The sequence below is a fragment of the Rhyacophila brunnea genome, unplaced genomic scaffold (genome assembly GCF_057557595.1).
Source record: "Rhyacophila brunnea isolate RB1 unplaced genomic scaffold, BYU_Rbru_1.0 scaffold_23, whole genome shotgun sequence".
Classification (NCBI taxonomy): domain Eukaryota; kingdom Metazoa; phylum Arthropoda; class Insecta; order Trichoptera; family Rhyacophilidae; genus Rhyacophila; species Rhyacophila brunnea.
In genome coordinates, this window is record NW_028232893.1 from 1,666,028 (window position 1) to 1,692,022 (window position 25,995).

A 25,995-nucleotide genomic window follows, 5' to 3' on the forward strand; every position below is an offset into this window, starting at 1 on the left:
TGAGCAGGTGTCTAATATCCATTCCACCCTGCCGAGGCCCATATGTCGAAAATGGTTTTTTGATTTAAAAAAAATACAGGTTTGAACTGTTTCAAAGCCCCATTTAAAATATTCTGACGAATCGGTTGCGTCATGTGCGTCGAAAAAACGTAAAATAAAAAGTGGTATGTACAAGTCGGTAATGGGGAAGCCAGCGGCAAACACATTTTTTTTCTAGATGGCTTTATGGATACCTCGCATTTACTATCGATGTTTCTTAAGAACTTTAGCACGCAAACTACTCTACTTGATACTAGTCAAATGAAAATTGTGCCGGCTGAGAGAATATGCCTTATTGAAAACTATTCTTCTACCCGCATGCGGTTTGCTAATTTGAATTCGGCCAGGGCCTATGAAACCGCCTTGCAAAAACCCTGGAAAATTCTTTGTAGCGCAAGGCGGTGGAGATTCTGATGAATATTTTGTCGTATTCATTGGAAACTGAGGACTGCGATTTGTAGTCGAGTTTTTTCCCGTGGTAAAAGGAATGTCGCATATGACTGATATTCTGAGCATATATTTATCCTATCTTATATGATTGCAGTCACTGGATCTGAAAGGCATGAATCATCATCACCATTTATTATTTTTATTCTTTTTATTACATTTGAAAATATCCGATATACTGGATTATATTAAATTTGTTAGGTTAGGTTTTCATTCTTGAATACATGAATTTTGCCAAAATCGGCTATGACAATTAAGACGTTCCCCGCCTGGTTTCCCCATAACCTACTTGTACCTAAAAAGTATATTGGTTGACCCCAATGACACAGTATAATATGGTTTTATTTTGAATATTTTACGATGTCTTTACACCAAGAATTCAGACCTAACGCCATTAAAGTGATTTATGTAAAATTCTTTCTGAAATCGCTGTCAAACGTTGTAATAAAAAAAAACTTCGTTCGAATCCCTCGTTATGTATGTAGTAAAAGATATTTTTTGATGTGCGTATTATTTGAATATTTTCCGATCAGTCGGCGACCCCATTCATTTTGATGGGGGATGTTTTTATTTACGCGCGGCCGCCGCAGGAGCATCGACGCGCGGATTTATGTTTTCTCCGCGAAGTAAAAGTTTTTGTAAGAAAGGTCGTAAAGCGAAGACGATTTCTTATACCCCCCTACCTCCCCCGCCAGCCATTACTCCTGACAATTCATTACGTTGCCTGCTTCGCTTTGCTGTACGGATACTCATTCGTTACCTACATTACTTTTGCACAGGGGCGAACTCGTTTTAACGTAGAACGGATCTGCTCGGAATATTGACAAATTCATAAGCTGAATCTAAGGCCATCCGCTCACGTGAATACTCAAAAAAGACGAAACTGAAACTCCAGTATCTAGCTAATGTATTTCAATTGCGGCTCGCTAACGGCAAGACTGGAATCTCTCAGATTCAAAACGTCCGCGACCGAAACCGAAGAGACGCGACATGCTAGTCTCCCAGTTGGTTACATATAAGTTGTATGTATGCAGTTCATCGTGGAGCACTTATTCGTGCGCCGCAGTACGTGAAACATGAGTTCGTATTACATTTTATCAAATGATGAGTTCTTCGTTGAACATTTCACCGTGGAATACATTTGTACGTATCTTACAAAATGCGGCGATAGTTTGCAAATAGTACTGTTCCAATTAGATTAACCCTAACCTTACCTAACCTAACCTAACCTAACCTAACCTAGTAAAGAAATCTCCTCATGTTGTAGCATACGTACAAATAAACTCCACGGTGAAATGTTCAACGAAGAACCCGTCATTTGATTAAATGTAACACGAACTCATGTTTCACGTACCTACTGCGGCGCACGAATAAGTGTCCTGCGGTGAACTGTTTACGTACAAATTTCCGGATACGCTCCCAGTTTGCTGGAATGAAATGCCGATAGAAATGGCGTATTTCAAAAAAATACTACCTTATTCTTAGGTCAATAGTTATTATAAAACAATCATTATTCGTAGGATGTTTGATCACATTTGAATGGTCAAAAACATAGCTTATAATCAGTATCTTTAGAATTATCTTCAAATGTGCTAATCGTGCTCATTTTTTGAATAATAAAATGCCTAATTCTTGTCAAATTTGGGATCAGAGATTATAAATATATTTTTTTATCGTAAATATTTCCCTATGGCCTATATAATTTTAAGGGGGGACATGCTCGTCGAAGGTCAAAATTGAGTTTTTATCGTATTTTCAAACCATGATCCTGGACACTCCTTAAACGTTGTAGATAATCTATTTATATAATTTTGAAGCCTTATTATCCTTTATAGTTATTTTAAACATTTGATGACTGCATAAAGTATTTTTGTTACATAAAATAGTATTCTTTTAAACCTCTCGCTCTAATGTTTTAGAATATAGTCATATTTCGGTACATAACTGTGCGATGGTGTTAAGATTTTTTACATTTATTCATTTTTAAACGCATTTATAAAACCATTAGTATAATTTATTACGAGATAATTTTTGTAAAATATTCACGATAAAAAATTATATTGATAATCTCTGTGAACCCAAATTTGACAAGAATTAGGCATTTTATTATTCAAAAAATCGGCAAGATTAACACATTTGAAGATGATTCTAAAGATACTTATTATAAGCTATGTCTTTCAATTCAATTGTGATAAACATCTTATGAATAATGATTGCTTTATAATAATTATTTACCTAAGAATAAGGTAGTGTTTTTTTGAAATACCCCATTTCTTTTGGCATTCCCCAGTGGTTAAGCTACAACATACGGCCGTAGCTATAAATTGAGAAACTATAATTAAAGTAGGGAACTTTTGAGACACAAAATTCCCTGATGTTGGAAATTCGTTGCATTGCGCTCATTTTGAGTCGACATTGGCTTATTTGTGATGCCCCGATCAGTCTTTGAAAGTTTTGTGTTCTGTCCACTGTTTTCATATAGAAAATCGTTTTTTCAATTAATATTTGATAATAAAGAAATGTTAAAAATTTCAATTCTCGAGATTCGGGATAGAAAATCTCGAAAATTTCTCGAGAATTCCCGTCGGGAAATTCCCGAAACCCAACTCTATGTATGATTATATGATTACGTTTGCCCAGCGTTTTTCACTGGCCGAGCAACACGCTAACCCGTTGCCCGAATGATTTTCTCGTAAATCAAAGGGGGTGTTATATTTTACAATATACCTTGGTATAATAATACAAGAGTATCGGAGATGTAAACAACTTTGGGGCAAAATAACTGGGGCAAATATAAATCTTTCTTTTATTTTACCTTAGATAGATAGATGCGACCCTGTGGAAAGATAAAAATTGACTAAACGTTGTTTAGCCAACAAGGAAAACTTTGGCTCCCTGATGCAGCGTTTTCTAAACTATTGGATGTTTTTTGAAAGTTTGTTTTGAAAAGGACATATTAGATGATAACAGTGGACGAAAATTGGGCCGTGGGATTTATAATAGGGTGGGTATTAATCGCACATTAAGTTGGCCAAAATTCACGGTTACATATAAGTTGTACGTATGCAGTTGGCCGTAGGACACTTCTTCGTGAGCCGTTGTCATTGAAACATGTGTTCGTATAGCATTTAATAAAATTAGTAGTTGTTCGTTGAACATTTCACCGTGGAGTATATTCTACGTACGAGTATATTACAAAATGCGGCGCTAGTTTCTAGGTTCTATACAGAATTTATGAAATGTTTTTATTGGTTTTTAAATAATTTAATGACGAAACTACATATAAATATACACGATATGATTGTAATTCTAATTTAGTTTCCTACCTATTCTCTTCTGTCTTTCCAATATGGTTTTATTACGTATTTTTAAGTGTTTTATTTTGACGTGAATATTATAGCTTAACTGACATAACAATATTTACTTAAATATAATAATTTACAGTATACCAATACGTTGCTATAGGATTGGTTTGTCGAATATCCGTTTTTGTCGAAATCGACCTTTTAATGCAGAATGATTTTTTGTATCTAAATGGACCAGAACCATCCTTTTCTTTGAATTACTTTGTAATTAATACAGCATTCATATGCTGTAAAAACAACAATTTAAATACCTCCATGTATTTAAATAGAGGATAATGAAATTTGCTTTTCGTCTCCTGAACATTTGACATTTGGTCTATTCGACAAACCAATCCTACAGCGACGAATATGTACATACCTACTTAACTGTATCCATTTCTTGATAATAATTCATAATAGCTATATAATTAGAACATTACTGTTTGCAATCTACTGGCGCATTTTGTGACATACATACAATATACTCCAGGGTGAAATGTTCAGCGAACAGCTCGAATACATACGAATACATGCTTCAAGGACAACGGCTTACGAAGAAGTGTCCTACGATCAATTATTGTATACGTACAAATTTCCGGACACAGAAATTCACACCAACAAAAAATATTTGTACCTTTATTAAATCAATTTCACATAAACTCATCATCAGCCTGAATCTATTCACTGCCGGATGAAGGCCTCTCCGAGCTGATTCCACTTCTCTCGGTCCTGTGAGTTGTGTTGCCACGTACTTCCGCAGAACTTAATTCATCGACCCAGCGGCCTGGGTATATAGCGGACCTATGAAATAATGGTATTTATTACCTAGCAATACGCGAAGACTATACCTCGTATTGTCGATATTCTGCGCATTTAGGTAATGTTAGACCCGTTTCACACGGGACACCGGCGTGGCGAGATTCCGCATTTACACATAACTGAATGGGCGCATTTAGACGGGGACATACGTCTGTCACGTTCATTTTCGCACCCGGGGAATAATAGTGGCACAACTCGAAAAACTTGTTTTTGCAGGAGAGCAGTTTGAATATTTTATTTTGGTATGTTAAATCAATGTTTTTTTAAATTACTTCATAATAGCGTGAAGTTGGCACACTTAAGTCATTTCATTTTGAATGTTATTCGCAATAACAATGGCACAATAATCATTGTGCCACTATTTCTGCTTAAATTCAAGTACTTAAAATGTTATAATATGATAATGACAAAAATACTTTTAAGGCCACCATTACATTTTTAAGAATAATGCCGTTATTTGTGAGGATAGAAATCTTGGAACATTTCTGCATACTTAACTAAAAAATGACAAATTTGGACTTGTTCCACTATTATTCCCCGGGTGCTATATGTAAATGCGGAATCTCGCCACGCCGGTGGCGCCACATACATATCCCGTGTGAAACGGGTCTAAGTGGACGGGACATCGTGCCACCTGTTAATTACTATGCGTGTCAGGTCTCTATAGCCACACCTAAGGAACCGACATATACAATGAAGAAGAAAGAGAAACAAAACTATTAATTTATTATATAATTACCTTATCGAAATATCTGACAGATCACCGCCATCTTTAGATTAATAAAGCCTGAGCATATCTTTTTGCACAAGCAACGAGTGGTCCACTGTTCTGCTGTCAAAATCAGATCCCAGATTGCTTGACACATTGATTTGCCCTTTTCCGTTTCAAATTGAATTATAAAAAATTCTCAAATCAAATATATTAACTATCAGTGTTATTTATAAATAACATACATTCCTGTTATTCATCAGCTGTCAAAGTCAGACTAGTCCTTCACACAAAAACCGGTGGTAATATGGATTTCCAAAAAATATATAGCATTGATCTATGCATTACATTTGTAGAAGGTGTGTTGAGGCTATACCTCAGTTGATGCATGGTCTAAAAAGATCGTGGCTAGGCGATGCGCAGATTTTGCAAATGACGCGTGCCGAACGAAATATAATTTGTCATATAAATCCAACATGCGTCCATTTAATGTTCTGTTTATTGTTCTATTAGTAACAATAATAATGTATTCATTGACATGTTTTCTTTTTCAAGTAAATCGGTAACGTTTTATAGTCATCTTTCCACGATTTAAGAATTAATACCCCCGTCGCCATCATGAAACAAATTGACGTGTTCACAGCTCTACGTTCGCTCTCCGATTGCCAGCGAGTCCTAAATTTCGTCGCACCTATAGTAGAAAATTATTTTCCGTTTCACTGAAGTACCGTCTTAATGCTAATGTATTATTTATCATGTAACTCATCTATCCAAATCAAACCATTCCCTATGTGAACACGACAGACGCGTCAGTATGAGCACTATGACAGGTAATCCATATACAACAACGGGAGGGGCGGAAAAAGTAGGAACAGTCGTTGTGAATGTATCGGCTTTCTATTTGCGTCGGCAATGGACAGGTGCGTGCGAAATCTTCGTTTGTATGATTGGGGGCGTTGATCGAAAAAGTTAGCAAACCGCTGTCGCAGTGTAATGTGCAATGTCGGATGTGTTTACCGAACCTTCCGAAAGGGAAGAAGAAGATGTAGGTATACGGCAACCGTCGCCAAATTAAATCGCCGCAAGCAGTTTCTATGTTAATTTCATTTCTTTCCTTCCTCTCTCTGCGTTTGTTTATTTGCACAAAATGTCGCTTTCGCCGAGCGCGGGTCGCGAGGAATTTTCATTTAGACGCTTTTGGCTTTTGACTGTCGAATTTTATTCAATTACTCCGACTCGTAAAAGATAATCGAGCGAGTCGTCGGTTATGCCGAATCCATTAAATGTCTCCCGGGCTGGGACTGGATATTTTAACATGGCGTCTATGAATTGAATTTATTGTTTTCCAAATTTGCCTATTGCGTAGTAGAGAAGTCACGAAATTCATATGAAAGACGGGCTAAGAAAAAAGGTTATTTGACTAGAAGAAAAACTGACTTTCTCGTAGATATGGTTACCAGTGACGAAGGGTGGAGGTAGGCTGTTAAGATCCGCCATAAATAGTGCACAATAAACTTTATCAGTCATACGTATTTGCTTTCATTGAAATAATACTACAATTTACAGATGGTGCTGGTTAGTTTTCAAGATTCAATTAAACCCTGCGAAATCCAAGCCATAATAGATAATAGTCAAAAAATACTTGTCTATCTTTAAAATATCTAAATTATGCAATTAAAACATACATGATTTTGGAAATTTTATAGATAGAATAATATTTGTATCTATTATAGTTTGGTTTAGGCAGGGTTTAATGAATTTAAAAACTTAACCAACTATGTGTACACATACATAATATGTATTCTTAATCCAACGAAAACAAATAAGTATGAATGAAAACGTGTCCACAATTTTGTCATATCGCCCAAAATATACCAAAACTATTATGATTTGGTGAAGGTACGGTTAAATTGATTTTTTAAAAATTAAACAACACCATCTATAAGTTGTAGGCTTAGTTCAATAAAAACAAATACGTATGACTGACAAAATTTTATGTGCACTACTTATGGCAGATCTTAACAGCCTACCTCTACCCTTCGCCACTGATGGTTACATACTGCAGTCTGCAATTTAGAAGAGATCTTCATTTAGCTACGTATTTTTTTCGACTTTTGTGTGTGTTAACGTATGTTACTTGCATGCATAAGTTAGACGCGACGTGAGAAAAACGTTTGATTTAACACGAAATGTCAAATTATGAAAAAACAAATACCTATTACTAACAAAGTTTAATGTGCACTGTTTATGACGGATCTTAACAGCCTACCTCCACCCATCGCTACTGATATACCATACATTATTGATAATGAATTCCGTGGACGTGAATTTTTTCAGTTCACAAAAATAATCAATGTGTCAGGGGTCTACGTCAGTAAACGCGCCACTGGCTATCTTCAATATAGGCAGAGTTAATTTTTCAACCACATTCATCCCTTTTCAAAATAATAAAATTGGAATGAGCAGGGTCTTTTCCGAGGGCCCTTCTGCTCTCCAGATTCTGCGTCTACTAATAACTCAATGGTAAAAGTACAAAATTCGAATGTAAATTAAATTTTCACCAAGGGCCCTCGTCTGTCAGCCGACAGTATTCACTTCATACATATTTTCCAAATATTACGACCGCGCACGGCTAATTAAGTTAGCACAAAATGTATTACTCTTTCATGCTGAATCGATTCTAACTAGGGGCTGCAACCCCGGATATACTAATATGTTTCAATCCCGTTTCCGGTATCCCGTAATTTGTGAAAGCCATGGCTTGAACAAAAAGGAACAATTAGTGGAAGTGAGAAAGCATTCGGCACGCTTATATTCTCCGCAATATGCGTTAGAGTACGATAGATTTTCTACGGCTGAATAAAATCTTTTTTGTACACGTCGGCAAATATTGGTTTGAATGACTCGCACTTTTAGCAGTGGGCTGTAATTTGAAGATGCTGGTAGATGGTGGATTACGGATCTAGGGGGTGGATTACACAGGATGCCAGACACTGACATTTATGTTAAGAGGACTGGCGCGCGCTGGGGTCGGTTCAATGTTCACGCACTCACGCACTTTTAAACGGACGATATACGTTGATGAATGATAATATATGAGGTTGAAGGATGATGATGATAAGTTCAGGGTGGATGATATAGGCGCGACGTTTACTCAAACCGTAACAGATTTAGTGCAACAAAGATCAAACAGATAAATTTTGAGTCACTCGGTGGTTAACGACGGCGAAGCTATTAACAAGCTTGCAACACGTCCGATTTCTGCATATCACTCGATATAACTGAATGTTCTTCGCAATTACGGTTGATTCATGACCCGTAACTGTCGGTCATTTGGTCTTGTGACAATAACAAACAAGGGGATTAGAGTAGGTGGGGAATAAGGATGACGGCCACAACAATCGGCCCAACCATACTTCATTCATTTAAAAACTGCGACTACGATTGTTTTTGTGTTAAATATAAAGTTAGTGGTAATTATTTTTGTTAATTTAGTAGAAAATATGGTTAACTGCGTTGTGTTTAAATTTGGTAGCCGTACTGAGAAGCAACATGATGGTCGAACGTTTCATAGTTAAGTTAATAATAATATAATTGAGGTTCTACTGTGTGCTATACGCAAGAAACACGGCTTCGTATTATAACTGATTAATACACGATCTACTTCTGAGGTTAAAGCAAATATTGTATATCCTCAGAATCCTGAAATTCTAGAATTACTATGTTACATATACGAATTAGAGCGTTTAGCATAATTTCTTGAAAATTGTTCAACGATTTCAAGTTATACCTACACATTTATATTTTTATAAAAATCCGATGTTTTTTTTTAAATAAATATAAAACTACTAGCTGACCCGGCAAACGTTGTTCTGCCATATAAATTATTTCTAGTGAATATTTTGGTTGTTAAATAAAAAAATAACGAATGTATCGTAAGTGTGTGGGGATGGGATATATGACAGAAAGAGGAATAGAGCGCTGTAGACGATGACCGCCGATAAAAACAAAAAAACATCAACCATTCATTTTCTCAATTCAAAATGAGTAATGATGTTCATAATGAATGAATTACCTGTGACAGGATCTCGTTGTTTAATGTTTATGCAATATCCGTCTCGTCCCTTCCAGAAAATTATCGGATATTGGAGAGCGTCGTATGAACGGTGTATGTCAGCGATGAACTCCAGATTATTGTTTCTTCTTCGAATCACGATTTCTCGCGTCGATGTGCGGTCGCCAACCATGATTACAGCAATGTCGTCAACAACAGGCGCATTGAATCGAAGCACGTGCTCTCCAGCTGGTGTTTTATCAGGATTGACAATAGCGTGATTGTCACTTTGCAATTCGTGCATGTGTGCTTTGAAGAATTTCAATAATTCATTGTGCTCATTCAACAGGGCGTCCAGTTCGCCGACGATTCGCCTGGCATTAGGCGAATTGAGGCTATTGTAGCCGCAACGTGCATCCACATGATTGATGTCCTCACCGCCCATGAAGTAGATTTGTAAAAAATTATGTGGTTCGTTTGGCATTGGCAGCAATGAGCCTACTTTGTGGTATACTTGGCCTTTGATTTTGAACGTAGAATGAAATTGTTGACCATTTGCCGCAGTATTGTGAACTATTTCTGTTGTCTAAACGAAGTCTTTTGGAAGCATGAATTGAATGTGCGAATGGACTTCAGGAACAGGTTTGAATCTGGAACCGTGCCGATGAGCAAGCCGTTCAATGGTTCTGGTGGTATCTCAATTTCTGGTAGTTGCACTTTTAGTGGTAGACGCAACACATCCCGGCTGACTCATGTTTGAATTTGAGCGCATGACAATGGGGACATTCTTTGTCCATAGCACCAATCAGTACTTTCGGATGAGCGGAATATTCAATATCTGGCTCGTACTCGAATGCGAGACGTAAATGTTCGATGTACTTGTTGGCGTTGTCGGCCATTTCCTCTGCGTGTGTTAACTACAAACCGGCGCGCTTGGCTCCGTTCCAATTGTCGTTGTTGATTTCGTTCAGCTCGTGCCTCTTGTGATTGGGATGCACGCAATTGCGACATGCTTACACGCACGTTTTTGTTATCTTGTTGGATTTGTTCATCTGTTCTTTCTGCTCTACTATTTCGCATGTTTGTTGCTTTATTCGTTCGACGGCCCAAATGGCCCCCCTTGCGTCTTGATGGCATTGTGCACTGTAATACACGCACATAAAAATAGATAAATTAAAATAAATCGTACAAAATTTTGCACGCACTGCGTTGTGATATGCTGAATGAAATGTCAAAATGACGCAACGCTTCTCTTGAATTCTTCTCGGACGTAGCGCCATCTGTCATTCAACAACATAAATAATTTCGTTCTGTTTGAAATACGAACGACGGTTAAATTTGTTCATACAAAAATAATATAATCGCGATTAAAAAATGGGAGGGTGGGGGTAGGAGGGTGAAAATTTGGGGTTATAGGTATTTTTTGATGCAAAATAATAAAAAAAATACAAAAAGAAATTTTCAAAAAAATAAAAGAAAAAATTTTCTGGATAGAGATACCCTAATCACCTAGCGGTATGAAATATACTTGTTGACCTATTCTCATACCTAACAAATATACATAAAAAAATTCATAACAATCGGTCCAGCCATTTCGGAGGAGTTCGACCACAAACATCGTGACACGAGATTTTTATATATATAGAGATTATTAAAACTATGAAGTAGTCAAAAATCTCTTCGGTACAACATAGAAAACTTGATAAACCAAATTTTAATATGATGTTTGAGGATTTCACGGTTGTTTTTTATCGTAGTAGATTTGTGGGTTTCCACCGTGTGAATCAACGTTTATATTCATATACCTACACTACATTTTCATCATAAAACATATCATCTCTTGATAATGGCCTCTGCAACGAACCCGAAACGTCGAGTAAAGAAGGAAGATGGACATACGGTGGAAACCCAAAAATCTACTACGATAAATTTTAATAATAAATATGACCATACAGCATATGTAATAATAAGATTGGGTCCTTTGACAAATTCACATTTTATAAAAAAAATTTACAATTGTAAGTTTATCTTTAAAAAATATTTTTCTTTTTAAAGTTTTCAGATACATATTTATTAATTAATACTTACAGTTGTTGAAATTGTAAATTATCAAAAAAATGTCTTAAATTGCAATCTTCGTATTTTTCCGCTAGGTGCCTCTGGTAGGCAAAGACATCGCCTTAACCAAGCCTTTAACAGCGTAAACTGTGCGTCCTGCGCACCGTTTCCACACACTTAGTAATGCAGTATTTTAATAAATTTAAGGATGACTCTATTAGAAAAATTATCTGGCGCACCGTTGCCAGACCACCTCCTGTGGACTTTCCTTCTAATGCTAACATCCGACTCGCAAACTGTTGCTTATTTTCACGATCCGACTCAGTGGGCACTTTTCATTTTGCGAGCAACGTGGGACATATACCCTGCCGTCCTAAAAAGGTTTAAATTGACAGTTAAACTGTACCCTAATAAATTCCTACTGCGGGACACCTGGTAATTTAATTGTTTCGACTGGACTTATTTAAATTTATGTTAGGGCCAATGGATAAATCGAAAACACAAATTCTCGGCGGATTCAACAGATTCATTTTTTGGGGTCACTGAATCTCACGTCTCTTCCACGCGCAGAGGGAGAAATAAAAATAAATGGGATCGCATAAAAGGGGGGTTGGCGGATGGCGGCCCCCTAATCTCGTTCGGCCCCGTGATTGATTTCATCATTAAACATTAAACCTAGCAGTCCGACTCTGGCCGTTCCATTCCCGCCCTCACGGTTACTAGGGTTTGTGAACAGGGCCACCTTACCAAATTAAATTGATGGTCTCCATAACCTGTAACCTCGGGGAATGAGTGTCCAACCTTTTCGGACATGCAAACCTCTTTTTAGCCGGTTTGGCAGTAATGCGTAACATTTTTATCAGTACGGCCAATAAATGACTATTTTTCGCGGTTTCTTTTGAGCTTTGAGACTCAATATATCTTTAAAAAAATTTAAATGGTCTGCTATTTTCCAAGATGGTGGCTGTAGCATAGCATGTACGATTATTGATTGTTTTGTTGTATTATTGGGCATTAGCACTGCGGTATGCAAAGCCTCTCCAATAGGGGAATAATTATTTCCAGGTAAGGGGTTATTATCACCTAATATAATATATGATATACATGATTTAAAAATATCTAAGTACGTTATAAAAAACTATATAATGGAGTGATCTGCGACTTCGGTTAGTAATTAAGAAATTAATTGATACCTACCTTAATTTAATATACTAAAAGCGATAGCCAACATTATAACGGAATTCGATAAATATTTAATGTAACATCACTAACAACCACAGTTTAAATCATCGTTATTTGGTAAGATGCCCGTAGCTTAATAGGAAAAGTATTCTGGCGCGACTCCAGCAGATACAGGTTGAAGTCTCGTCGGGTGTCGTATTTTTTTTATGCAAAATGATTTTTTCTAGTGTATATGCGTGGGATGTTTTCAATAGATAAAATGTTACATATTAAATAAAGTGAGGGGGTGATAACATTTCTATTGGTTTTAAGGAGGTGGGGTTAAAAAGTGCCACTGGCCTCTACACTTACCTACCTCGCCCTCGGAATACCGAACTTATCCAGGTATATTCCTCGTAGGTACCCAAACAATCCGCTTTTTGATCATTTATATTCTTCAATATATTGACAAACCTGAAAAGCTCACTGATTAAAATAATCTCGCTTCGAGCTCACACCTTTCGCTATCCGGGTGAGAACACTTATACTTTGAGCTTTGAGCACGAATATGACTGATATGTATCACTTATAATAACCGCACTATTACAGAGAATAATTATAGTGTAGAGATATGCATCTTACATGCATGTATGATAATTATGGGTGTTCATTTGCGAGTTATTGCGAGTTGTCGCATCCACCAGTGGTATCAAAATGCTTACTCGATTAATACTTTAATTATGGTTTTTATTTTATTGTTCACAGAGACGGTTAACGTACAAGTACCGAATAAAAGTCTGCGAGCCCACTCTGGTGGTGGTGAAGGAGGGCGGTGCAGAGGTGGCCAGACCTCCTAGGGACCTTCTCGACTGCCACAGCCACTTCCCGTGGACCCCGAGATCGCTTCGCCAGGTGAGCAATTTTGTAATTTCAATGATAGTTAGTTACCTGGTGACTCCTGGCAGTATTTTGTTAGGTATTTATGTGTTTCATTTTAATTTCTGTACAACCAAAACGTTTTCTAAGCGATAACTCTCAATGCCTCGGATAACTCCGATCAGAATTCAGCAGGGCTATTCTAAATACATAGCTGACACGTTTACGTAAAAATGAAACGGATATCACTAGGAGCAATTCCATAAATAAAGCGGTTATCTATGATTGTTGTTAACACACTGCACGGCGTCTTAATTGATTCTGCAATGCATCTGATTATATTCAAGTAAGACGTGTTAACTATATTAGTCAACGACATTTGACTGCTCGCGGTCATGGGTGCCCGTGTTAAAAAAAATACCACGCCTGACAGCATGGCCCCCATATCTTGAAGCGGACCTCCAGGCCAGGATCTTTGGCGGGCCCAATTACCTATCGCTATGATTAAGGGCAGTGTTATGCTCTACAACAGTGTTTTCCAAATTCTATACAGAAATTATCATTTAAATATATCAATCATCGTATTACATTAACACTCCGGACCCCCAGTCTAGAGGTCTGTCAGCCCCCCCCCCCCCTCTCGTGGAGCCCATGCCTGACAGTTATCTTCCCGAAATAATTACCTGAATACGGTAAGACATATCATATTTATCACTTTTTTTTTATTCATATTGGAGTTAAGATAAGAATAGCCCTACAGGTGCCTGTTTTGCACAAGTTTGCAGACACTCTAGTGATAATTTTGCATATGCGATAAACCACCATTGCGTGTTACACAAGTATCTACAACATGGCCCCCACAAGGGGGGGCTTACAGGGCTCTAGCCTAAGGGCCCGGGCTCAAGAAGGGCTCGGCGTGACGAGTCGACCGATAAGTGAGATAAACACAGACCACAAATTTGCTCTAATATTAAAAAAAAGAGTCGCTATTTTAGTTCAATAATTATTAATAATTAAAATATTTGATTGTACGATGCAATTTTTAACTGTGTGCCGATACTCGACAACTCCATAATTCAAATGGATGTACATATTAAAAATACAAAATACCTAAAAGTACACCTTAATTTTACCGCATACAGTATACACTATATTTATACATCTATGGTATACACCATGGAAAACGCTACTGTAAAGCATCACACTACCTTTACACTTAGCGATAAGTAGGGGGGCCCGCCAAACATCCTCGCCTGGGGGCTCGCTTCAGGATGTGGGGGCCATGATCTACAGCAAGGATTAAGATGGTGGTTTTATCTGTTGAAAGATTTTTTGAGGTTTATAACTCTTTGTGGAATTTAAAAGCGTCAAATTGAATGTCATCCGCCAGATGCGTGTTTTACAAGCTAGATGATATTATTTTAAAAATGGTAGATCTGACAAGAAAAATGCCGAGTCGCTTAAACGCGATGCTGATTCCAGCGTTCTTCCGCTTAGAATTTTCTATTTCATTTGAGGTTGTTTTTTTATCTACACTTCCCAGATAGAAAAGTGCGGACATTTGCGTGAGAAATGGCCACTTTCGCGGGGCGGGGGATGCGGCGATGTACCCACCGGCAGTCGTGTAATATATCCGCCAAAGTGCAAAGTGCAAAGCGGACTGCAATAATTTCGTTTCATATTTTATGCCAATGGCGGTCGATAGGGTGGGAGAGGGTGGAAGGGTTCAAAGCGCCGTGGGTATTAGTGAAATCGACTGCATGAAAACTGCCCCGCGTAGATCTGAAGAAAGAAATAGATAATAAATTCAAAAATTCTAGCAGAAATGTCTGTGCAAGTGAAATAAAATCTATCATGCTTAGGTATCATCATTATCATCATCCGGGGTCAATCCACCATGACCCCCACAAGAGGGGGGGCAGACAGGGTTCTAGCCTGGGGGCCCGGACTTTGGAGAGGCCCGTCGTGTCGGGTTGACCGGATAAATGAGATAAACACACATCATACATTAGCTTATTTATACTTCATGACCATTAACATTTAAAATTATATGATTGAGCGATGTAATTTTTCATTATTGTGTGTCAATACTCGACAACTCCATAATTAATCCATGTATTAAAAAAATGCTATAATTTTTTTTATATAAATATAACCTTAATTTGAGCTAAAACAAAATTTTAAAAACGTTAATGTAGTTCGTCACTGCTTTTAACCTTAGCGATAGGTAGGGGGCCGCCAAAGATCCTAGCCTGAGTGCCTGCTTCAGGATGTGGGGCCCATGCAATCCATTGCTGGGTAAAGGCCTCCCCTATGAGTTCGCTTCTCCAGCGGATTTTTGATCATCCACCTGGTCGTTTAGTGCCTATTAAGTACCGCTGTATGACGACATTTGTCCTGCAGTTGTCCATTCGCTGTGCGACATGTTCAACCCATTGCGATTTCATCTGCTTAACGACCTCTATCACATCGCGTACTCTTTGCTGCTATACTCAACATGCACCTTTTTATGCCACGTTGCTCTACTCGCAATTAAAGAGCCCATGTTACACACGCGTACGAATATGCGGGAATGGGAAAACCGATCGCCAGGACAATTAGGCACCAGGACAATTGGGCGCCGCACTGTGTAATGAAATAAAATATAGACGTTCGTTACAATGTATACAGAAAGGAGACGAGAAATTTTAATCAGTTTCCATCAGTTTTATTGCGGATTGAGAATTATCATGCCTGAGGTTTTATATAAAAATAAAAGAGCTCTCTTCTCGCTAGAACTTAAACATATGCACAGTTAAATCATTATTTACGTGTGCATATTTAAATTCTCACCAAGTTTTACATAATAATATAATAATATTAAGTATATATTATTTTAAAAGTACCTATAATTCACGAACGTCTATTTATTTTCGAATTTCATTCGATTGCGTGGCGCCCAATTGTCCCAGCGCCGAATCGCCCTAGACCCGTATATGCGTACTGGTAGTACACTTTGATTGAACACTACGCTTAAAACACAATATAAGGTCACTTTTGAAGATATCAGGCGCCCAAATGCACTCCATGTCAGTTTGGTTCTGTACCTAGGTATATTGCTGCTTATTAGACAGTAAATAAATATAAATGTTGACAATTTCACTGAAAATAGTGACAATTGGGGATTCCAATCCCGGGATCCCGAGATCCCGAGCTATTTTTGATGCCTATAAATCCCGGGATTGATAAACCTAATCCCGAAACTTTCGGGATTGATTTTTTTATCAATTTTTATGGAAAATAAAATAAAAAATACTTTTAATAACAAATAACTTACAAATAAACTGAGTTTGAATGAAATTTGATTTATGCCCTTGTGTAAGTTGCGGATTCATTTTATATTTTCACATAAATTAATAAAAATGAGAAAGATTGGAAAAAAACAATGCTTCGCACTTTTAACAAAGTAATTCCACCATGATCTCATACGTTTTACGGCAGTTTCATATTTGTCTGACTAATTATTAGATTTATGAAGCGAAAAGGCCATAAGTACACCATGATTATTTACTTTACTATTTTAAATCTCGCTAACCCATTCATTATGTCTTATGTACTATCAAAAAAGCAATCTCATATTAAATTCACAATATTATTTATATTTCAATATTATTTACTCCATTAAACTTATGTATTTCCAAGATTGAACGTAGATATACAATATTAACAATAAATGTCTTAAATAGTATAAATTATACTAAATTTATTTTTGACCGATTTTATCAATGTTATTTTTTGTAAATATATTTTTTTTATATTACCAATGGAAAAAAATGTCAATCCCGGGATTGCCAATTGTAATCCCGAAATCCCGGGATCAGAATTTTGGCTCGGGATTGGATTCCCTAGTGACAATCCAATTACAGACCTCTACAAACTTGTCTGGAGAATGGCCAAAAATGGAACTACGAACTACCATAGGACGCCATATTGAAAAACGTCATTCGAATGACAGATTTTGCCAGTTACGAGACGTAATTGGGTAGTTTTCGACAGTGGCTCCCCCATCTCATTCTCCAGATAAGTATGTAGGTCTGTACATCGTATTAAAGTGATAAAATCAATAATTCGAATTTCAAATTCCCAAAGAAAACAAATGACATCCCGATTCCATAAGCCTTTGACCACCAGTAATACATTATATTAGGTAGGCTTCTGTGACGTTCAGTGTTCACACGTTTTAATAATATTTAAATAGAATCGTATGAAAACGTTACATATTAAAAAGTATTTGGTAAATGTGCCGCAGAGACGGACATGACATTTTATAACTTTCTTTTTAGACCAAACCAAACCAAACCTAACCTAACCAAACATAACTTAACCTAATCTAACCTACCCCAACCTAATATTACCTCATATAATCTTGGTTTGTGATAATGGTGTATCAAAATGTATGAAAATTTCAACTTTTCAATTAACGATTATTGGATCGAAAAGCCGATGCGCCGACAGAAAAAGGTATTTATTATAATTGTCTACATGGAATAAACTGTTTTCGTAAAAAAATATATAAAAGCTCGTGTCCACCTCTGCGGCACAATTACCAAATATTTATGCGATATTGCAATGAATGTCTCTGAAAGTGTCTTTTCTTATTTTTTTTTTAAATAGTCTTTAACTCAATCAGAAGACCTCGCCGATGTTTATAAATTGGATGTGAGGTGTTATAAAATCAAGAAAAGTGGCGTTTATGGGGTAATTTCGCGCGGTATTTAAAATATCTTACGATAATAATGCAACAGAACAGCATAGTCATCACTTTGAAAAATATATTATGTACCTACCTATTATGTTGTCACAGTATTTTGTGCATCTTTCTGTTTCTTTTATCACTGACATCCTGCCGTCATTAGAGAGAATGAAACACGGATCATTACCCAGCATATTAAGGAGTCTGCTATATTATTGTGCTCTCTGCTGCTTAGCCCTTTGTTGCCCGGTGGTTTCACTGTGAAACCACCCTCTATTATTTTTGTGCTGCCATTGCCATCTAGTTTTAAGTAGCCACATTTTTATAATGATCATCATCATCAGCCGGGGTCAATCCACTGCTGGATGAAGGCCTCCCCAAGCTTTCTCCAACTCTCTCGGTCCTGTGTCGTTCGCTGCCACGTATTTCCGCCGAACTTTACCAGTTCGTCAATCCAGCGGCTTTTAGGGCGACCCTGTGGCCGTTTCGTACCCCTTGGGTACCATTGGATGACGGCATTTGTCCAGCGGCCGTCCTTTCGGCGAACAATGTGCCCCGCCCATCTCCATTTCAGCTGTTTGGCAACGTCTATTACATCGCGTACTCTTGTCTGCTTCCTAACCCATTCGTTTCTCTTACGGTCCTTTCGCGTGATGCCCAACATGCACCTCTCCATGCCTCGCTGTGTGGCTCTTAGCATTTGGACATCTCTCGTGTTGAGGGTCCACGTCTCGCAGCCATACGTGAGCACGGGTAGCACACATTGGTTGAACACCCTACGCTTAAGACATAATGGTAGGTCACTCTTGAAGATACTATTCAGACGTCCGAAATCACTCCATCCCAGCTTTGTTCTTCGAGCAATTTCATCGTGCATGCTTCCGTCTATGGACACCTGCTGTCCGAGATAGATGTAGCTGCTGACTTGCTCGAGTTGGGTGCCAGAAATACAGATAATCGCAGGGTCCGAAAAACAGTTTTATAATGATAAACTATATTATAGTCATCTATGTTCACGATGTAAAAACCGTTACAACAGATCTATACCATATTTGAATGTGTGATCATCCTCAAGCAACGTCTTTTTTACAGTTACTAAACCTAGTTTCTACCAAATCATAATTTTATTTGATATCAGCTTATCAATATGTATGCAAATGAACAAAGAGAATTCAACAAAATGTTTCATAAAATATAGAATAAGTACATATTTTTCATATTATTAAATATACTCAAGTAGAAAGCCGATACATTCACAACGACTGATCCTACTTTATCCGCCCCTCCCGTTGTTGTATATTATGTATGAACTGTTATTGCCTGTCATTATTCTATAGGGTGCTCATACTGACGCGTCTGTCGTGTTCACGCAGTGAATGGTTTGATTTGAATAGATACGTTACATGATAAATAATACACTAGCATTAACACACCTTCTACAAATGTAATGCATAGATCAATGCTACATATTTTTTGGAAATCGATATTACCACCGGTTTTTGTGTGAAGGACTAGTCTGACTTTGACAGCTGATGAATAACAGGAACGTATATTATTTATAAATAACACTGATAGTTAATATATTTGATTTGAGATTTTTTTATTATTACCCAGGTTCGAATCCTGGGTCTGGCAAGTACACATATTGTTTTTCAATTTGTGTGTGAGTCAGGGTATAGACCTAATAGGTTGAGCAAGTGGCTGCCATCCATTTCTCGTAAAAAACAAAATCTGTTAATACAAACTTCTACTCTGTGGAGGCCCATATGATCCTATTAGGATCGGACATGGTCGGAATATACAATTATTTGCTATTTTCTATGTGTTGAATTTATGTTTTTTTTTGTTCTAGTTGCCCAGTGGTTAATACGTACAACCACCATAAAAAATAAACGTAAAAATATTTTTATTTATAATAAATACATGTAATTATAAAACCCTTTTTTAATTTTGGTTTATTTGAACACTTTGAGGTCTAGAGGCCGCAAAGGGTTAGGGCAGAGAATCCCAACCAGTGAGCCGCAAGATATTGTTTCATGCTTTCAGGAGAGATCAACTTTCAACTATATTCTGGGTGCTATTATTCAGTGTTTCGCGAAAATTTTATCATAATTTAATGGCGGGTCGCGATTCGTGTCCGGAAACTTGTACATATGCAGTTCGCCGTAACACACTTTACCGTGAAATATTGTATAGGAAATATATGGCCGTATATTAAAGACCGTCCAACTTCTTTGGGTTGTATAATACTGAAATAAAATTCATTTCTAAATAAAACACGGTTCTTGTTGGTTTACACTTTACATGAAGCCAGCAGTAAACAAATTTTAAAAAAAATAGCCGATATACTGATTTGTTTGTTAGGTTTAGGTTAGGCTTTCATTCTTGAATTCATGAATTTTGCCAAAATATGCTATGAAAATTGAATTAATGTTCATATTGAATCTATTTTCTGAGTGTCAAATTATAGCAAACTCGCTAAGGAGCTAACCGCAGTAATAAATATCCGCATATATCCTTTTTCACTTAGTCAGTCAGTCATCCATTGGTGGAAACCCCAGATAATAGCTGACTCGATTATTTCAATAAAAAGAATATTATTTTGATTGTATGAATAGCGAATAATAGTTTATCGGAAATTTCACTCGAATATACGTTTCCGGTCTGTTAATATCTCAATCTTCGTATCGTCCTGCACAACATCTCATTGTACCGAGTTGCGGACCTCGGATCCGTACCTATCATAAGCTTAGTATCGTAACATAACTACTGTAATATACTATTGTACCGACCGTTACGCTGCAAATAAAACTAGCTCCTGCATCCATCTTCGACTTATTCATCATCATCCTCGACACCATGACCTACGACACGTTGACGATTCCCACAGTGGTAACTCAAATCGAACCCCATAAATATGACCCAAATAGAACCCCACAAATCTAATAAAATTGGAGACCGTATGTATAGTAGGTATAAAGTCATCTCTTTCCGATAAGAAAGCTCACGGCGAGCTGTGCCACGGTGAAATGTTGTACGTTAAATTTACATGTAACCATCGCGATTTAGGTACTCAATATAATTGTATGTGTTTTCCGGTAGATCCTGAGCGGGCTGGCGCTGGAGCGGTGTGGTGGTGCTGACGCGGAGACGGCAGACGACGACGAGAAAAAGGAGAGCCTCCTCACTTACGAGGACTTTCCGGAAAATTGTGTGACTGCGTTTTACTTTGCAGCGCATTGGGTGAGTAGCATGACTTCATTTTTACAACGTTTTTATTAGCTCGTATTTTTGTTTTTCCGGTACAAATCTTGCAATCGATTTTTAACTAACTTCCCGACTAGCTAGACATTTGAAACTTTTATAATATATCAGAATACGATGCCAATGCATTTTTTTAATACTATTAGCCATCTTTAAGCAGAATTGAATTCATTTTCAGTTAGTTCCGTTTTGTATGAAAAGTTATTTTGACACTATTATTGGTTGCTAAGGGGGTGGTCCTAGCAACTAAATTATTAATATATACGTGCGTTACTATGGAAATCAATATGACATTTCAGTATTATTCCTATCAAGTACAGTTTTTTAACCGTTTAAGCTAGTTAGCCTAGTAGCTAGTAGCCCACGGTGGCCGCGCGGCATAAGCGTTGGACTACAAAGCCGTGGGTCCCAGGTTCGAATCCTGGGTCTGGCAAGTACAAAAATTGTTTTTCAATTTGTGTGTGTCAGGGTATGGACCTAATAGGTTGAGCAAGTGGCTGACATCCATTTCTCGTAAAAAACAAAATCTGTCAATACAAACCTCCACTCTGTGGAGGCCCATATGATCCTATCAGGATCGGACATGGTCGAAAAAAAAAAAAAAAAAAAAAAAAAAGCTAGTTAAGTCAAGTTTATATGATTCAACAGAAAATTTAAAAACGTTGTATATAAAAAGTTCTTTTTATCTTGTAATTATTCTCCCATTGTTCTAGTGATCTAGTTGATTCTTTTTAATGTGTTTTACAGCCAATATAATAAATATGTCCTTTTAGCAAGTCACTGGACTTAATTTCTTCCAACTACAAACTCCTCGCTTTCATCAATTCTTTAATTATCTGCCAGTTGTTAATTCATCCCAGACATTCCATATTTTATAAACATTTTGTTTCAACCAATAGTTCACCTGATTTGAGAATGTAACATTCTTTATTAAACATACTTATATCATTTTGAAAACACGTCAGATATTATAATATTCCTATTAGATAAAATCTTTTTAAAAAATACGGCGTCTAGCGGAACCGGCACTTACTGACGCGAATCTAGTGGATGCGGGTTCAAGTTCCGCCGGATGTCTTATTTTTATCAAAGATTTTATCAATAAGTATATATCTGAGGTGTTTTCAAATTATGTATGTTCCATGTTATTTGGATAAATTATAGGTAACCTTGTTACTTATCCACCAGCCATATATTTTGTAATACGCGGTTTTTACGCGTTTGTCTTCCAGGACGCTGTACACGTGTCAGAATGAAAATATGTAGCCAAGCGAAACCGATGAATCCACAATGTACAGTAAATGACGAATGGTGGAGGTAGGCTGTTAAGATTCGACATAAATAGTGCACACTAAACTTTGTCATACTCGTTTGTTTTCATTGAACTAAAAATACAATTTGCAATTTGGTTAGTTTTTAAAATTCAGTTAAACCCTGCCTAAGCCAATTGGAAACGGATAGCCGCTAAATACTATCTATAGAGTGTATACGGTGGAGCTACGGGATGCTGGTTTGACCTGGAATGAAGCAAGAAGATTGGCGAGCGACAGGGATTCTTGTAGGTGCCGCGTGGTCTCCATATGCTCCAACTAAGGGGTGGATTTGGCCGAAGAAGAAGGAGAAGAAACCAATCAATAAATTCAAATACATTTGACTGACAAAGTTTAGTAGGTATGCACTATTTCTGTCGGATCTTAATAGCCTACCTCCACCCTTCGCCACAAAACACCAAATAAAAAATGCAGGGACAAAGGGTCTTACAAAAAAAAGAGTATAGATACCATGTTGCTGGATAAGTAAACCTCGAAAATATTCTGCACTCGGGGGCCATCTACCCTCTCGTATCTTTTTCACTGTGGTGGCATTCTAAGTACTCCGACATGTAATGCCGAAACGCGTCGTGACGTGTTTACTAATGTTGTATCGAATGTTTGTATCTAGTGCCCGCCTTGCAAGGTGTTCACACCTCAGCTGGCTGAGACGTACTCCATCATCAGGAGGCGAGGTCACGACTTTCGGATCATTTTCGTCAGCAGCGACAGGTGAGCACCATTTTTCGCTGGTATAAATCCACATAGACTTCCTGACGGGTTCGCTGGTAAGCAATTATTAGTTTAGCCTACATCGTCGTTATTTTGTAAAAAGGGCGAATCGACCATTTTGGCGAAATCGAGATTTTAATGAAAAAAACAATAATATGTAGGTACCTCATTAGTTTTGTTGTGTAAAAACGGTGAATTTGAATCTTCACAGGAAAGTACTTAAAAACGGTTCCCCCCTCAAAACATTCAAATTGCCCCCCTGTGTGGTGCACGCCCCACGTTGGGAATCACTGCTCTAAAGAGGCTCGTAAACGCAGCAACTTTTGACGGCAATTGTGTTGCTGTGAAAAGTTCCCCAAAATACGAAAATAGTAGTCTGCGTTGCCGAAACTTTCCATCTATTGCCTTTGCTTTCTGGCAGCATGGTTGGTCGATATATCGAATATCGAACTCAATACGGCAATAATTGCTAGTTAAATCTATTTCATTATCGCTCTCCTCCATATGTGCGTCTCTGTTTGACCTCACCCCTAGCAACAATAAAAACATTTGTGACAGCCGATTCGACAAAACATTGTTATAATTTTTCGCTGTGTCGTTATTAATAATATTATTATGGTGTCATATTAGGTACTAATCGTCAATTTACACTACGTACAATGAATAAATGGACAAACGACAGGGTATTGGAGCTTATTAATGTGGTTTATTTACGTCCGGAGCTATGGAACATCGAATCCAAACTATATTGATCCTAATATGAAAAGGCCAACTACAAAGCTGCACAAACGTCAAATTTTGACTTTATTTTAAAGTTTTTAAATACATAATTATCAATAACTAATTCTTGGCGTATATTACTTATTGTTTCGCGTTTGTTTAAAAGTAGGACCCGATCCAAATACTTCTTTCATTTTGGATTAATTTGTTTAGGTATGTGATTTTTTTTTTTATATGATGCAGAAACTTCATTGCCGGCCGTTGTTGTCACGTTTACGCACAAAATACATCGGCCTCACTTGCCCGACACTGATGACGGGTCATACATTGCCCAGCAACTGGGCAATAGTTGCATCATTTTTCCGATAATTGTATCGGCAATCCGCAATTTTTGATGATCGTTTACGGGCCGCTTTACTGGTTAGGTTACCTATGCACCTGGATAGTTTAAATTCTCACTTAAACATGTTTTTACATTGGCATGCTTGCCAACTTGAATACCTAGCGCTTCTGTCATAATTTGGTAAATGTTCTTCTGGTGGCAGGAGCGAAGAGTCGTATCGTCTGTGCTGCAGCGGCATGCCGTGGCTGAGCGCCGGGTACTCCGAGGGGGGCGGCGGCGCGCGGAGGGAGCTCGCGTTGGCCCTCCACGTGCAAGGCATTCCCGCGCTGAGGGTCGTCCTTCCTGGCTGCGCGGCGCCGATCGACGCGAGGCACCACGTCGTCGGCGATCCGGACGGACTTGTAAAGACCATTTTCAATACGAATAATTATTAATTGGTGAACCCTCCAGAGTCACCTAACTCAAAATTTTAGGGCTTCGTAGTGATAAATAGATTTCTGTATTCCATTATCTGCTTATTTTATCACGTTTTTATTAGCTCGTATTCTTGTGTGTCCAGTATTTTTTTTTTCTTGTTTGTCCAAGATTTGTATTGGACAATTGAAGATTTTTAACTAACTTCCCGACTAGCTAGACATTTGAAACTTTTAGAATATATCAGAACACGACGACAATGCATTCTTTTAATAGTTTTAGCCATTTTTTAAGCAGAATTGAATTCATTTTCAGTTAATTCTGTTTTGTATAGAAAGTTATTATTGTCGGTTGCTAAGGGGGTCCTAGCAACTAAATTATTAATATATACGTGCGTTACTATGGAAATCAATATGAAATGTCAAAATGACATTTCAATATTCTATAATATTTATTCAGTATTTCTATCAAGTACAATAAAAACTTTTTATTAATACATAGAATTGTCATGTTTATATGATTCAACAAAAATTTTAAAAACGTGATATATAGAAAGTTCTTTTTATCTTGTAATTGTTTATTAACAATCACTAAAAATTTCAGTCAACCTAATCAGATTTTTTAAACCATACTACTCGGCCCCACAGGGTGTCGCAAGATATCCTAAAATGTTTATTAAAATAAAAATCTTAATCCAATACGCTGATGCACATGCCTAATAATATCAGTTGAGCAATTTGTCACCTGAAATTGTAGCTTTTTTCGATACTAAATATACAATTACTTAGGAATGTTGATGCTAATAATAATTGTATGGATTAATTTCAGAATTTCCCTTGGAAGCCAGGACCCGTGAACGTGCTGACTGAACACTTCCTCGGCAAACTCCAAGACCACCCCGCCATCGTGCTTTTCGTTGGTGAGTTGCCACATTTCATTGTTTCTGTGCCTGAGAGCTAGTGAGACTAATACC

The 25,995-nt window shown here is 37.4% G+C and overlaps 1 protein-coding gene across 1 annotated transcript in view; it reads left to right on the forward strand.

The window, feature by feature from the left end:
* LOC147069330 (nucleoredoxin-like) overlaps nucleotides 1–25,995 on the forward strand; it is a 112,777-nt gene that overhangs the window by 47,152 nt on the left and 39,630 nt on the right. The window contains exons 3-7 of the mRNA XM_085950222.1: nucleotides 13,397–13,543; nucleotides 21,342–21,482; nucleotides 23,445–23,545; nucleotides 24,811–25,009; nucleotides 25,851–25,941. Of these exons, the coding sequence (XP_085806348.1) occupies nucleotides 13,397–13,543; nucleotides 21,342–21,482; nucleotides 23,445–23,545; nucleotides 24,811–25,009; nucleotides 25,851–25,941 (679 nt within the window). The remainder of the gene's footprint in view (nucleotides 1–13,396; nucleotides 13,544–21,341; nucleotides 21,483–23,444; nucleotides 23,546–24,810; nucleotides 25,010–25,850; nucleotides 25,942–25,995) is intronic.